At 36.8% G+C, this 15,992-nt stretch overlaps 1 protein-coding gene and 1 pseudogene across 4 annotated transcripts in view; one reads left to right on the plus strand and one right to left on the minus strand.

Annotated features, from left to right (window-relative positions):
- Vps37a (VPS37A subunit of ESCRT-I) overlaps nucleotides 1-6,913 on the plus strand; it is a 25,333-nt gene extending 18,420 nt beyond the window's left edge. For 3 of the 4 annotated variants that reach the window (XM_010621788.2, XM_010621789.2, XM_033765396.1), the window contains 3 exons: nucleotides 3,390-3,533; nucleotides 4,659-4,739; nucleotides 6,228-6,913. In XM_010621788.2, coding sequence (XP_010620090.1) covers nucleotides 3,390-3,533; nucleotides 4,659-4,739 — 225 coding nt within the window. In that variant the 3' untranslated portion in view covers nucleotides 6,228-6,913. The remainder of the gene's footprint in view (nucleotides 1-3,389; nucleotides 3,534-4,658; nucleotides 4,740-6,227) is intronic. The other variant, XM_010621790.2, reaches the window with a different exon arrangement.
- LOC117286793 lies at nucleotides 5,917-14,620 on the minus strand (annotated as a pseudogene).
- Nucleotides 14,621-15,992: the final 1,372 nt, after the last annotated feature.

The following is a 15,992-nucleotide window of genomic DNA, read 5'->3' on the forward strand; positions in this document are numbered from 1 at the left end:
CTATAAATGAAGGGGTAAAACAGTTGTTTACCAAAAAAATCAATGAAAAATCCTAGAGAGAACCTGGGTTCTGCCTCCTGCTTTGCAAACACAAGGTCCCAAGTTTGATCCCCAGTACCAAAAAAAAAAAAAAAAATCCAGAGAAAAGTCTCCCTATGTTCCAGCTATTACTACTGAAAGAATAGAGCAAAACATTATTTGCAACATCAGTGAAACTATAAAATGCCTAAAAATGAACTCAATGCAGTGAGAAACTTAATGAAATTAAAGCAGACTTTTTTAGAGCAACGTAGAATATCCATAAAATAAAAAGTAGAGTATTACAAAGATTTCATTCTTCCTAAAAAAACTTAAAAATTTTCAATACATTTCCAATTAAAATCCCAAAAGTATTTTTTAAATATCTTAACAGATTTATTCTGAAGTTTATCTGAAAACTAAATAGATTAAGTAGGAAGAGGTTGAGCAAAAAGAAATGAGAGAATGACATTCTTTTTCCTATATCAAAATATACTGTAAAACCTCATTATTTAAAATGGTAGTTTTGCAGTAAAAAAAATTATTCTTTAAAAAAGGCTATGCAATTCAGAGATAGACTTGTGAATAATCACTGGAGAAAATTGAGGACTCAACAAATTATATAATTGATTATTCAGTATCCATTCTAAAAAATGTTAGATCCCTATAGCATTAAGGGCATAGAAAGGTATTACAGATACTGTTTTCAGTGGAAACCATAAAAAGTTAATAGCCCTGCAGGTTTTTTTAAAGATTATGATGGAAAAAATTTTTCTAAGCATAAGAAGAGCCAGAAACATAGAGGAAAAAGCTGAGATATTTGAGTATATACAGATATATAACATAAGCATTAAAAATCATAAAATTGAAAGTGAAATACAAAACAACACATTTCTAGCATATATAACACAAATATTAGTGCTAGTCTATAAAAAGCAAAGGAGAGAACATGAAACTTAACCAAAGGAAAATACAAATGTCCAATAAGTATTCTCCATAACAGTTATTCTTACCCTTGAACATTTATATATAAGAATTGCTGAAGTGATTATTGAAACATTTAAAAATTGAAAAACAAAATCTACCTTGAATTTTGGTCTTCTCTCTAGAAGTACTCTCTACATGTGCTCACTTAAGTCTGATGAAAATGAATCCTCTAAAAAAAAAAAAATGAATCCTCTATACTCTCAGGTGTAAAAACCTCATCAGTGGACTGTAGGTTACATGAGTGCAAGGATTTGTCTTGTTTAAGTCCCAAAACCTGGTCCAGAGCTTAGCACATAGTAGGTACTTAATAATATTTAAGTAAAAGGAAACATCTGAAAATATGCTATACTTCACTGTAATATTTTCAGAAGCAAATTAAAACATCACCCATGTGAGCCAGACTTGTAAAGATATATAACCAAGCCAGGTGTGGTGGTGCATGCCTGTAATCCCAGCACGTAAGACTGAGGCTGAGGCAGGAGGATTGCTAGGAGTTCAAAGCCAGCCTGGGCTACATAGTTGGGGGGCAGGATAATTGCCATGAGTTTGAGGCCAGCCTGGGCTACATAGTTCAAGGTCAATCTGAACTACATAGTGAGACCCTGACTTTAAAAAAAAAAAAAAATAGAAATAATTTATTTCCTACATTTAGGTCTTGAGTCCACTTTGGGTTAATTTTCGACTATTAAGTAAGATAAGGGTCCAATTTCATTCCTTTGCACATGGATATTCAGCATTTCCAGCACCACTTGCTAAAAATATTTTCCTTTCCCTATTGACTGGGGTTTGACACTCTCGCCAGAAATCATTTATTGTGTATGTGAGGGTTTATTTTCTGGCTCTCTCTTCTATTCGATTGGTCTATATGTTCTTATGCAAGTATCATACTATTTCAATTAATGAAGCTTTGTAACCTAATTTTGAAACTAGGAAATATGAATCATCCAACATTGTTCTTATTTCCAGATTCCTTTGGCTATTTGGTCTCATGAGATTCCATATGAGTTTTAGGATGGGTTTTTCTGTTTCTATAAAAAATATTGCTAGATTTTAATTTTTAAATCACTTTTGGTGAGTGTTGTCATCTTAACAGTGTCTTCCAACCCATGAACATGGAATGTCTTTCCATTCATTTATGGATTTCAGTTTTTTCAATAGCGTTTTGTAGCTTTCAGCCTTCTACCAGAGTGTCTTCCACCACAGGTTTAATTTAGTCCCATCATTCTTGATATATTCTGTTCATTAGAAGTGAATCTCTAGGCCATTGAGCAGCAAAACAGTACCAACCTTCTCAAAGCATCATGGAGCCAGAAGTCTTAAAAGTGTGTCCTTATAACCCAACCCACAGGATGCCAGCCAGCAGGTTACGGTATCACCTGGCGTCATGCAATAAAGAAAAATCCAAACATAGCTAAAAAGATGGCTAAATGCAAATATAGTGCTTCTCATGTGATTCCAAACAAAAGGCTCAAGGAACATGAGGCTCACTGTGTCTGCAAAAGTGCTAGAGATGATGAACCAGTTAATCTTCACAGGTTTATTTCTCTAAGTTTGGAATCAAATGAAAAACTTCCTAATGCTGCCAATCCGATTCTGATGCAGTTGTCTGGAATGTAACATGCATCACTCTTCATTTATTCTTAAAACTTTTACTCCAAAAATACTGGTTTGTGAAAGTGACTCAAGAGACCTGAAGAAAGAGGCATGAGCATCTTAACAACAATAAAAGGTAGAGAAAAGGCAGAAAACTGATGGAGCAGTGTGGATTAAAGAGCCAGCAGACTGAAGATTTATTTTCCATTCTCTTGCAAGCTTTAAGGAAATCTTAACTGTGCGGCAGGAAACATAATTCAGTTGCAGAGTGCTGGCCTTGCATGCAGGAGGCCCTGGTTTCAGTCCCCAGCACAGTAAAAGAAAAATCTTAACTGTCAAGTTTTAGGTAACAGCTCTTGCATTGGTGTCTTAACATGGTTTTACTTGTTTAAATAAGATAATTTTTCCAAAAAAAAGAAGTAAATGTCTAGCCCACACCCCAGAGAGAAGATTAAACAAGAACAGGAATACCAGGAAATAGGGGTCACAGAGGTCATCTTAGTGGGTGCCTTCCACAATCATTGAATTCCAAAATCCCTAGGAAAAGAAGTGATTTGCGCAGTTTTCATTCAATAGTTTGTAGCCAGTGGTTTGGTTTCTATGTCTGCATCATATGCAAAAGCTGAAGACCTGAGTGGGGGCTTTAAAAGATAGATTTTTCACAAGGAGAGGTTATATACAGCATATAACAAATTGCTTCTCCATTCTTCTGCCTCATTTCTTTCCCTCTTAAGAGTTTGAGTATTATAAACTAATATAATGACTGGCAGGTTTTTTATTTTTGTTTTCAGAGCTGTAGTGCAAGTACCCTCCAGGCAAGATTGAAAGTAGCTGCACATGAAGCTGAGGAAGAATCTGATAATATTGCTGAAGATTTCTTGGAAGGAAAAACTGAAATAGATGATTTTCTGAGTAGCTTCATGGAAAAGAGAACAGTATGTAATACTCTTCAGTTGAGGATGAATGACAACATAATATCAAATTACTTAAGTACACTCTTGAGTAAAAAACTTGAGCATGTTACTGAGCTGGAGATTTGAGTGCTATGAGAGGAATCTGAAGAGCCTTTATTGGGAAGGATAGTGACATTCCACTGTCACTTTAAACCTGCTTGTATTGAATACACAAGCAGGTAAATCAAATAATGTAATAGTTCTATTTCAGAAATGGTGGTAACTGTAGCACTCTGTAGTAGTTGGTAAATCAGCGTAGGTCTGGTTTTTTGTTTGTTTATTTGTATTCTTTGGAGGGTTTTTTGGTACTGGGGATCGAACTCAGAACCTTGCACTTGGGAGGCAGGTGTGGTGCCACTGAACTATAAATGCCCAGCCCTTAGCATAGGTCTGGTTTTAATGGTTGTTGCATACTTCAGAATAACAGCCTGTTTTATAAATTGTTTAAAGAGACAATAAAATGTTAAGATTAAAAATTAACTTTAAAAATATGCAGAACATTCTGGAATAGTTTCTGTTCTGCTCATTTTTTTCTATAGTTTCTAAAGAAAAATCAAAATAGTGTCCTTTAATAGAGTCCTGAATATTTACCTAATTTCTCTGAAACATCACTCTTTAAAAATAATCTTTAGTACATTTTATAAAATATATGTGACATACGTATTATAATAAGGCAGGTGGAAGGCAGATTTATCTCCATTTTTTGTGAGTGAAAAAGTTCAGTGAGATAGTGACTTGCATATGTTGCAGTGTAAGTAAGTCATTGATTTCGGTACATTGTTCTATACTATGACTTGAAATTTTTATTTATCTTCATGGTTAACAAGAACAGGATTTTTGCCATATCTTAAAAACACAGAAATTTGGAATTAAATACTCAGAGAATTGATATAAAGGATCAGAGTTTGTTTTACTTTGAAGGTAAAGATTATCTTCCACAAAACTTTCATGCTTCTTTTATAGGAACTATTAGCTGCCTTCAACGTTTAAAAGTTGAAGTAACGCCAGCAAGTTAAAAGTTTCTGACTTAGAATTTTGTTATAACATTGAAAGTAGTAGACATATTTTTGGAGAAATGACTGATATTTTAAATAATTTATCTTCTAGATTTGCCATTGTAGAAGAGCCAAGGAAGAGAAACTTCAACAGGTGATTGCAATGCACAGCCATTTTCACGCCCCTCTATAGGTAAGTGTACAAGTCTCAAACTTCTTGTATAAGTAGTTTTGAATTGAAATGTCCTTAACAATGCTTATTTAGACAGCTATAAGAGTAATTCTATCATTAGAGCTATTATGTTCTGTAACATATGTGTTTTATATTATATTAAACATAATGTTACATAAATAAGCATATAACCAGTAATCTTCTGGATATTGGCTTAGGTGAGTAGGATTTCTAACTATAATTAGTTCCTTTCTCCCAGCTGTTGTATAGCAAATACCATATCCTTTGGCTGACATATTCAGTGGTCTTATTTCTTCCTTTAAAATTAATTTTCAGTCTGTCTTTTTTTCATCGCATACCCAGAGTACTCCAGTAATTTTCTGGCCAATTTTCCTGACTTTAGTGTTCTTCCTGCACAGAATTAGCAAAGTGATCTCCCTAAAGTACCACTAGTGTTGTAAAGTTTCTCTACTGAAAAACCTATGGTGAGACACTAGGCAGGACAGTATAGGTGCCAAATTTCTCTAAAGTTTTAAAATGTTATAATCTGTCACATAGTTCAGATCTTTCATTTTAATTTTCCATTTTCTCCTTGTGTTATCTTACATGTCATGTGTTTTCTTCTACCCATCATTGTTTATGCGCTCACCTGATCTCAAGACTTTTTTCCTTTCCCTCTCCATCTGTTTTGCTTTAAGAATGACTGGTTGCAAGGACAAATCTTACCCTAGCAAGCCAAAATAAAACCAGCATTATTTGATAATTCAGGGATACGTTATAGAGCCAAACAAATAAAATACAGCTCAGTCACCTGACAGTAAAAGCCTTAGAAGCTACTCAATAACTGAAATGGTATCTCTTTCTCACTCTCTTTCTGAGGCTTATTCTTTCTTTTTTGTGGTGCTGGGATCAAGCCCAGAGCCTTGTTAATGCTAGGCACATGATCTCAGCACCCTCCATCATTGCTGCCCACAGTCCGATTATATCATCTGACAATTCAGGCAGCCAGTGGAGTCTAACAAGAGTCTCTGGAGTTCTAACACAAATCTTCAGGAAAAGAGATATACATCCTGACCTAATGAGTTTGACGTGGAGATTGATATTATGTGGTCCTCTGCCTAGCCAACTGGACTTTAAAAAGGAACATGGAAAGTCCCCTCAAAAAGGAAGTATGCTCCAGGAAAGGAAGTGATATTTCTTATCTCCAGCTCAAATTCATCCGCCCCTTGTACTTCACATTACTGCCAGTTACAAATTGTTTTATATTTTTCAAGATTTGTAGGGGAATCTTCTTAAGTGTAGGGCTGATTTTTATGGCAAATTTGCATTCTCCACAGCTTTAAAAAGAAATCAACATTGAAAAATGCTTATATGACCACACTAAAATCCTTTCCTTACTCCATTCCCTCCTAATCAAATTATCTTATGTTAATTTTAATTGCAAAAGAACATAAAAGGATGAAAATTTATCATGTAAGTCTGATTTCTAAAATTTTCCTTTCTTTCCAGATTTTCCCGAAAACATGAACTGCCAAAAGAAAAATGGGACACAAAACTAAGCACATTGTTTTATATTTATGATTCGCAAGTTGGCATTTCATCACATTGGCTGAATTCACAGATATACAGTACTATATAAATTGTATATGGAACGGAGACTGATTTTGTATAGTTTAGAATGATTGGTATGATCTTTTGAGGAATTTTTCTGCACTATTTGCACTAAAAATGTTTATTTATTGTTGATAAATCCTATCATATTTAAATTTTACTGCAATTTCTCTTATTGATTAAATGCCTTATGCATGTAATTTTAGCTAGTTTTCAATATTTTATAAAATCACTTAATTTAAATTTGTAGTTTTAATTTGATGTTGCCTCTTTTTTTTTTGAAGAGACATAAAGGGATGTATTAGGCAGAAATTTCAAGTATACACTCAAATAGAGTGCAGGAAAGGGAGAGAGAGAGAGATCTAAAGTTGCCTCATTTCTTTGTCAAAAATTGTGTATTAGATTATTTTACTCTCAACATTTAAAAAAAATATTTTCAACTGTGGAAATACACTTTTTTTTTCCTGGATAATAAAGCCAATTTATTTTTAACTATTCGTAGTGTCAGGAAACACCAAACCCCCCAGTGTGCCATTTTTAGTCATAACTTTTAATGCTTACAATAAATCAAGAGAGTAAACCAGCTGCTTTTATATAGTGTTTTATTTTTAAAACTAAAGATGCATCTAAGAAGCAATACAAGTAAATATTTTATTTAATAATACCTTTCACTTAGACCAGTCCAAGACAAAACTTTTATGCTAGTATTTTAAAAATAAGTATCTGATGGGTTCGTGGTTAGATTGTTAACACTTTCTGAATTCCAAATGTTAGCAATCTTTTTGTCAATAAATAGTAAATATAGGGCCGGGGATTTAGCTCAGTGGTTCCACCACCTGCCTTGTAAGTGCAAGGACCCGAATTTGATCCCCAGTACCAAAAAATAAAGTAAATATAGATACTTAAAAGTCAGTGCATTGTCCCAGCCTTTACTGTAAGTCACGGTTAGAGCCATGGTGGTGAACCTGTGGCCCGTGCGCCACAGCAGACTGTTTGTTGCTGTTGACAGGTGTAAAAAGGTTCGCCATCACTGATAGAGTAATGGTAAACAACATTAATCTAAGTTTTAATGAATTTCATTGAATTTTCTCTTTAATTTGTTCTGTGTTCAGCAATTTGTTGTACTGTGTTGTAGACTGTGATCTTCTCAGATGAAGACAGAGAAAATGCTAGCTCTCCAAAATGTTCTGTCACGCCCTTTGCAGACAGTACCACCTCCTCAAATGCCACTCTTCTGATTTCTTTTTGCCTCTTCTTGACTGTCTTAAAAATAGAGCTAACGGCCGAGGATTTAGCTCAGTGGTTCCAGCGCCTGGCCTTGCAAATGCAAGGACCCGAGTTCGAGCCCCACTACAAAAAAAAAATCTAAACATCTGAAATGTATGTGCTTTCTTGCATTTATAATTACAGATTGGGTGGTGTTGTATGATTAGAACTTTTGGATTTTTTCAGATTTTGAACATTAAAAATAAATCAGTTATGGACATTCTTATCTTTTAATGGGCATATGCACTCATTTCTCTTTAATATATGCCTAGGATGTGAACTAGGGCATTATAGGGTGGTTAGGTACTTAGTCTTGTAGGTTCTACAAAAACACTTTTCTAGAGTGATTGTATTGATTGTCAATAAACACAATACTTAATTTTTTCAAATTGATATTATGAATATTTTACATTTGAACTATTTTTTAAGAGTCATGGTAACCTACTATACTTTCAATTTATATTTTTCTAATCATTCAGATTATGGACCTTTTTGCTTTTCATTTTTTTCAGGGTTTTTTTTTTTTTTTTTTTTTTTTTTTTTTTGGGTTTTTTTTTTTTTTTTTTTTTTTTTTTTTTTTTACTTTTGAACCCAGAGCTTTTATAGTAAGCTGCATCTCCAGCTAATTTTTCATTTTTTGAGACAGAGTGTTTCTATGTAGCACAGGCTGGGTTCAAACTTTCAATCCTCCCACCTCAGACTGATAGAGTGCTGGGATTACAGGCTTCCTTTTACCACACCCAGCTGTTCTTTCTTGGAGACCAAATTTTAAATAGAAGAGAACACTCGGAGAAACAAAGTGTACCCAAGCATTACAACCTTACTGAAATCACTTTATAAACCCATTCTGCAATTTAGCTAGAATAGTTATCTTGGGATTTCCATTCAGTTTCTGTCTTCATATCCCTGGAAATGCATGGTCCCTGAATCTCTTAATTTTTTTCGTAACTAATGAATTTTTGGTATCCTGTTATATACATTTGTAAAGTTCTCACTTATTTGTATTTTCCTCACATTAACAGTTTTTATAGTTGGAGATTTCAGATTACATGTTCTTGAAAAGTTACAGAATTTTTGTAGCCTGTAAAATTTGTTTTTAAATATTTTCAAACTTTTGTTGCATACTATCTTAGATAGAAACAGAAATATTTATTTACTAAGATAAAGTTTTATTACATTAGTCATCTATTATGAAGTTGTCACTTTGTTGTGTATTATTTTACTTTTATAGTCAAACCTTTTAGAAGTTTTTAAGTAGGGCTACTTATTAAAAGAATCATAGATTTCAGCATGTCTTAATAAACCTCTGGTAAAAACTAGGGAAAAATTGTTATTTTCTCTTAAAAGGTGAAACAAAAACAGTAATAGTAAATGAATAAAATTAAATGTTATCAATTTTTCATGTTAATATTTTTAAAATCAACCATATTAGCATGCAGTATTCAAAATGGCCATAGTATACAATTTTAAGGAATGGTTATGCTTCTTTTTCTAGGCTTAGGTTTTTTTTTTTTAATCTTACTGTGTTTATCGGTACTTTTTAAATATATACAGTACAGTTACATTCATCACTGGGATCGTGTACCCTTACATGGCAGATCTTGGTTCTCATTTTTTCCCCATTCCCCTGCCCTCCCTTCACCCCTCTACTCTCCCCTATTTCCAAAGACTTTGTTTCCATTTTTTCCTTTTCTCATTTTTTCTTGTCCCTTATTTCCTTTCCCCTACTCTTCCACTTGGGGCTTATTTTTATCTCAGCTATTTTGGAAAAACTAAAGGATTACCTGCTCCAAAAATTGAATCTATTGATTATGACTTTTACACCTTAAATTTCCTGAAAGAAGCTACAATCTAATCAATTACCCTGAGTCTTTCTTATTCACCTGGTTCTTGAGAACCAAAAGATTCAGTTTATTGCTAAATCTTACTGTACTTTTAGCCCCGGATGTTTTCCCAAGGCATAAAAACCAACTAGAGAAAATCCCACTGAGCCAAGGCAGAAGGTTATTTGTTTTTTGTTTGTTTGTTTGGTTTTGGTTTTTTGAGACAGAGTGTCACTATGTAGTTGAGACTGAACTGGAACTCCCTATGTAGCCCAGACTGGTCTCGAACTCACAGTGATCCTCCTGCCTCAGCCTCCCAAGTACTGGGATTACAGGCATGTGCCTCTACACCCGGCGGCAGAAGTTTATTTGAATTCATGCACTTCATTTCCCATTTATTAAGTAAGATTTTTATAGAGCCCAGTTGATAAAGTGAACTTTGTGATTGAGAGAGTCAAAATAAATTCAAATTGTTCTTGGAACTCTTCAAAAATAGAGGTGTTTGTAGTAACAGCCATACAACACAAAAATGAACTTTTCATTTTTATTAACTGATATTTAATATAGATTTATGATTTGAGGATTTGAATTTTTCACATTTGTCATCTTTATAAAATATTCTCAGAATGATAAACTGAAAATGAGAGATATTTCAGAATTACTTTTAAACAAATAAACAAAAAAAGGTTTCCATGGTTCTGGAAATTCAGCAGCAAAGGTGAAGCCCTGAAAGGGGCTGTCTTCGTTCACAAAGTAGGAGTAGGGAGAACAATACAGCTCTCAGAAATACAGAGGACCACGCATGGTGAGCAGACATTTCACACTGGGCATGGAAGACATGGGCCAGAGAAGTGTGTGGATGGAAAATAATCTTGGGGTGTTCCCCCCACATTTCCTGGAGGAACTGGAGGAAAACCTTCCTCTCAGGACCTGGCTCCTTGAATGCATGAGAAAGAATGACCTTAACGGGAGGAAAGGGTGGAGGAACAACAGGCACACTGCTCTCCTTTCAGCAGGGAGAGATGGAGGAGGCACGTTTGAACTACCAAGATACTTGGTATCGTTTCTACTGGCTTTCATTTCTGCAGAGTGGCCGGTCCACTGTATAAAAATAATGCATATTCACAGGAGTTCTGGTGGTACTGATCATCTACCAGAATTAGAATAAAATCTATCTCACCTTTATAGAGGAAGAGCTGGATCAGAATATGGTTCGCTTGGCTGAGGAATGTCTTACAGTGCTGTTCTGTTGGAGGTGATAGAACCTAGTGTCAGAAGGTGCTCTCTGAGATTCAGATAACCGATCACACAATTTGAGTCTCCTTTTTCATTTCTAATTTTATGGTCCAAAGGATTCTCTGCCCCTCTGGAGCCTCTTCCTCCCCCTGGAGGCAAAAGTGAGAGTCTGAGTGGCTCTTCCCACAAGGTTGGAAGACATCTGAAAGGTTTCCTTGCAAATGAAGGCAATGCCTTCTTCCAAATGCAGTATTTGAAGCATCCAGTGAATAAGGTTAAGGATCTTTCAAATTAAACTTGAATTCTTGTTTCAGTTATTTTTTTGTCTGTTGTGAGCATTGTCTGATTTAAATCATTTAAGTTCCTTTCCGCAGTCAGAGCTACCCCCAGTTAGCATGTGCTTCTCTGATGAGACCATCTGGAAATGAATGGCTCTTCCCTTTCTTCTTCGGTATCTTTGGCTTCATTTCTGTAGGTTTCCAGCTCTTTAGTTGTGTGGCTGATACTGTCTTCTAGTTTGGAAAGTTTCCCCTCTTGTTTTAACCAGTAACTTCCCTCAGCTGTCAGTTTCCTGTAGAGTTTGATTAGATTTTCTTGATATATTTCAATCATTACTTTCAGTTTCCGCTGACGCTTCTGTTTCTCACTTTCAAACTGTGTATTTCCTGGCTTCAAACATGCTCATGTGGAGTAGAGATTTTTAATATATTCTGTAAGATCTTCGTTTTATCTGCTTCAGATAACTGAATATGATTTTGGTCTCTCTCTTTCTCTCTCTCTCCTTTTTCTAAAGTTGTAAAGAAGCATTTAACTTAGCAACACAAACCATTTTCTCCAAAGGCCCTTTTGGCTGATGGTCTAAATGAGGACCCTTTCCTGATCCATGCTTTAGTTCCAGTTTAAAAGAAACTGGCGCCTACCAAGTGTCACTCCGCACACCGACGGAGCTCCTATGGGAGATTTTATTAATGAGCTGCAGCGGCAGGGTGGCCCTCGCGGCGGAAAGGGAACAAAGGAGAGAGAAGACGGGAAGGGACTTGGTTATATGTGAGGTGACTGGTGTACGCGGGTCGGGGATTGTGTCGGCTGCAGGGGCAACCACTCAGGGGCCCCCTTGGACGTTTATTTTCTGTGCAGACCAGCCTTGTTCACGCGCCGGTCTCATGACTGGTGACCCGTGAGGTAGGAAGTGGAAAACTTTCAGAAGGAAGTTATCAGGCCGGGAATTTAGCTCAGCGGTTCGGTGGCCTGCCTTGCAGGCACAAAGACCGGAGTTCAATCCCCCGTACCAAAAAAAAAAAAAAAGAGAGAGAGAGAGAGGAGGAAGTTATCTATTGGAATGGCGGCAGTCATCTTACAGAGTTCCAAGTTACCATCCTCTGTGAAGGCTTTTCCCTGGCAGCAGTCCTGTCTTTCATCTTGAGCAAATGTTCAGAGACTTAATGTGATTTTCTTCTCATATAGAACCTGTTCCACATGTACTTTAGAGTCTTCCAATGTTATATTCTGTTAAAGTTAATTCACTTCTTTCCATGCTGCAGCTTCTTGTAAAAGCTGTTTCTGGTTTTCCTGAAGTTTGGAGTTTTCATCCTAAGCAGTTGTTACCGCTCCCTAAGTAATTCTTCATTGATTTCAAACACCCTCAAGGTGAGTTTGGCTTCAGCTACTGGAGGGTGATATGAGGGATTTCACGTCATCTGTTAGGGGCTGTATCCTCTGGGAAATATCTGCCATCAATTCAGACTTTACAGGATGGCTAGTTAGTTTTCTTTTCGCTCTTTTACAAGAAAGTGTTTCCCCTTGAAGTTTAGATCTGATCCTCTCCGCTTTCTCAGGCTACCTCCAAACTGTGTTTCTGTTGATTCCTCAAAGTGGGCATCCTTTAAAGATGACACTAAAGCTTTGAATAGGCTAACTTTTTAAAGTAATTTACATGTTTGCTCAATTAGTTCAGAAAGCTTTAGAGCCAGCTTTTTTCTCTTCTCACATCAAGCTATCTTATAACTGACTGAAATCCCCATTAAATTCGAGACCAGCAAAAACAGTAACAGCTGTACACATCTCCAATTACCATGATAAGCCTGGTCACCTTCCTGCAGTACTAAGAACCCTGGGTAGTCCTTTCAGGACTGGCCCCCAGGGCTGCCCCTCCATTGCAAAAATTTTTGGCAATTGCCATGACCACCAAGTCCTGGACTGGAACTCTAGTTTGGTTCAGAACATGAAGCTGTACCTGGCAACCAAAGCAGACTACTCCTAAGCCAGCTTGTTGGACGAGCAACCTCACGGAACTAGACACTGGCAAGCATCATGTGCTCTTGCCACCCACAGTGGGATCCTCAGATCCCCTTGTGTTTTACATCCTGGTTCAGCACAGATATGAGCCAAGTCATGAGCCTAAATGTGCAATCTCCATGCCACCACCTCCCTGATTCAGTTTTGTCTAGGCTGCTACAGGAAGGCCAAAATGCTTTTTACTGTAGATTCAAACTATTTCTGTTTAATAAATCTGTTAAGAAACAGTTTGGGCTACTTTTAGACCAAATACTTAAAGATAATCCTGCAAAGAACAAAAATTGTTTCCTTACAAAATTACATGGTTGCTGATACCACAAGGAGACACAGATTCTGAAAGCTGCAGATATCTATGTTTCCATCTGTCTCTCTGTCTGATGTTCCCTATATATTTCAGAAGTATTGCTCAAGAAAATACTAAAGAAAATTGATACTCTAAAATACAAAAACTGAGGAATGTGTTCAACTGTGCTTAGAAATGTATTAAAGTACAAAAACTTCTATAGATATCTGAAAAATGAATGAACGAGTGAAAGTAAACAATTTAAAGTTACCCAAAATTCTGCTCATCACTAATCCTAGGAGGATATGCTCAAGATTGGGTTCTATGAGCAAGGCTTTTTCTCTATCGCCCTCTGGTGGAATCTCGCAGAAGTCAGGGCTTTTCCAATAAGCAAATTTGGATGCGTGCGCCCTCTGGTGGATGCATTTGGGAGTTTGTCTAACAGGTGTGTTGAGCCGCTTACTACTGGAGCCAGCCACCTGCTTGCTGAGGACTAGGCCAGGATTTGACGAGTTAGAGGGTGAATTGAATCATTTATTCCCACCACTTGTGTGTAGGGGACCTGACAGGGTTTGAAGGCCTGGGGCCACCAGTCCGGGCACTGCGCAATGGGCTGGATTGGCGGGAGGTGGGGGTGGGGAAGGGCTTGGTAGCTCGGACAGGGGCTGTCACTCAGGGCACTGGCCACGGGCAACTTTACAAGTCATTTCAGTTCCATAATCGTCTGTCATTTTCCTAGGGTGACCTGAGTAATGGACAGAAAACAATCAGATAACATAAAATGTAATGAAGTGTCAAATTTTGGGTTGCAGATGTCACAATACTGCAGAAGTGGGTGGTGACACTATGAGATTGTCAGGGAAGAGTAATGTAGTCTGCACAGTGTGTGGGGGTGCTCCAGATGGGCTGCCCTAGCGAAAGTTCCTTCTCCTGCCTCTCAGTTTCAGTAGGGTAACTCTCCCCTTTCCACCCTCATGCCTGGGTAATCTTTTTAAAAGAAATCATTTCTTATGATTAAACCCTTATCTATATTCTCCAGCAAAGGGCACCTCATTTCTTTGGGGGTGTAAACAGGTAAAGGAAGGGAATCTTAGCATCGCTTAATAAACTGGCCTTTACTCCCACCACTGAAACCCTGCCATTTTAATACCAGGACAACTGCAGTGTAGGAAATTTTTGTATGGTCTGTGCTTGTTCCTACTACCTGTAACGCTTTTCTTTACTTCTATTCCTCCTCTTGTCCATTTTTCTAACTTTAAGACAAATGCAGGCTTCATTTTCGCCCAAAATCCATCTGTGAATGACCTCCTGTATTTTCCCAAATAACCTACCTTTCTCCCATATCCCTTAATTCTATTTTTAAAGGCTCCAAACCCTGGCTTCTTCATGCTGGTTTCACCTACTCCTGCTTTGCAGTTCACACTGCATACCTGTCTCAAAGTACTAGGGTTCTAAAGGCTGAGATGAATTCTTGGGACAAAGGCAGCAGAACAGTTAAGCATGTGACTTGACTAGGGATGGTGTGGAGACTAGGATAGGTCTGGAGATACCATGATAGGTGCCCACTGGAAGTCCATTTCTTAATTATTTCTCTGCCTTCTCTGTAGAAGCCTCTGCTTTGGGCATACAAAAAAGATGCTTCTTACTTGGGAACTGATGTTAAAGGCTTTCATTTAAGTAAATAATATACAGCAGTTTAGCATAAGCTAATGGAATCCAACTGCTCAGATCGACAAACATTGCCTCTCTTCATAAGATGGCTGACTTCAAGCAAGTTATTAACCTGAACAAACTTATGTTTCTTTCACTCTATGTGGAAATATAGCTGGTCATAGAGATGCATGTCTGTAATCCCAGCGCTGTGAGAAGCCGAGGCAGGAAGACTGCAAATTCAAGCCCACCTTGGGCAAATTAGTGACACTTTGTCTGTTTCAAAATAAAATCTACTGAGCCAGCTCAGGCCCTGAGTTAATCACCACACACACACACACACACACACACACACACACAGCATAAAGTAAATGCAAATGTCTTTCTCACTAATTATAATGCATCAATGAATGTAACTGTACTGTATCCCTAAATGTACCAATAAACTCAATAAAAAAAAAATAATAACACCTTAAAAGAACATGTTTTAAAACTTCATGATAGAAAATTATCTTAATTTGAAGAGAATATTCATCGATGTAGCTTTTTCTAGAAAGTGGTTTGACAGCACATAATCACTTTAAAGGTAACAACCTGCCATCCAGTAAACTTCCTTTCCTACGATTTTCTCCTAAAGATATCAGTAGTACTTTGTATAATGGCAGGAAAATAACTTTTAATACATTTTACTAAAATAATTTACAGCTGTTTTAAGTAGCATAAACACATTTGAACAATAAACACATTTGGAATGACTTTGCAAACATATAAAATATAAAATACATAATGTCAGATATTATATAACATACCATAGGCTTCCACTCACAAACAAAATGTAAAATTATGTATAAGCATTGCAGTGTCCAACATGTAAGTAGCTAGTCACATGTAGCTTTTGAACATTTGAAATATGTCTAGTCAGAATTTTTACACTTTATATTTTATAATTATGGTTGTGGATATATGGACCCACATACATGCCCATACTTTTAGTTTCATATTTAATTCTTGTCTTGGCTTTCACACACTTGTGAAAAACCCGGCTGCAAAGTCCTCTCCGCCCCGGCCCCTTGAGCGCCGGGGCACCGCCCACCGGGGCGGGGCCGAGGC

Source organism: Fukomys damarensis, unplaced genomic scaffold (genome assembly GCF_012274545.1).
Source record: "Fukomys damarensis isolate Sample0158 unplaced genomic scaffold, DMR_v1.0_HiC HiC_scaffold_18, whole genome shotgun sequence".
Taxonomy (NCBI): Eukaryota; Metazoa; Chordata; class Mammalia; order Rodentia; family Bathyergidae; genus Fukomys; species Fukomys damarensis.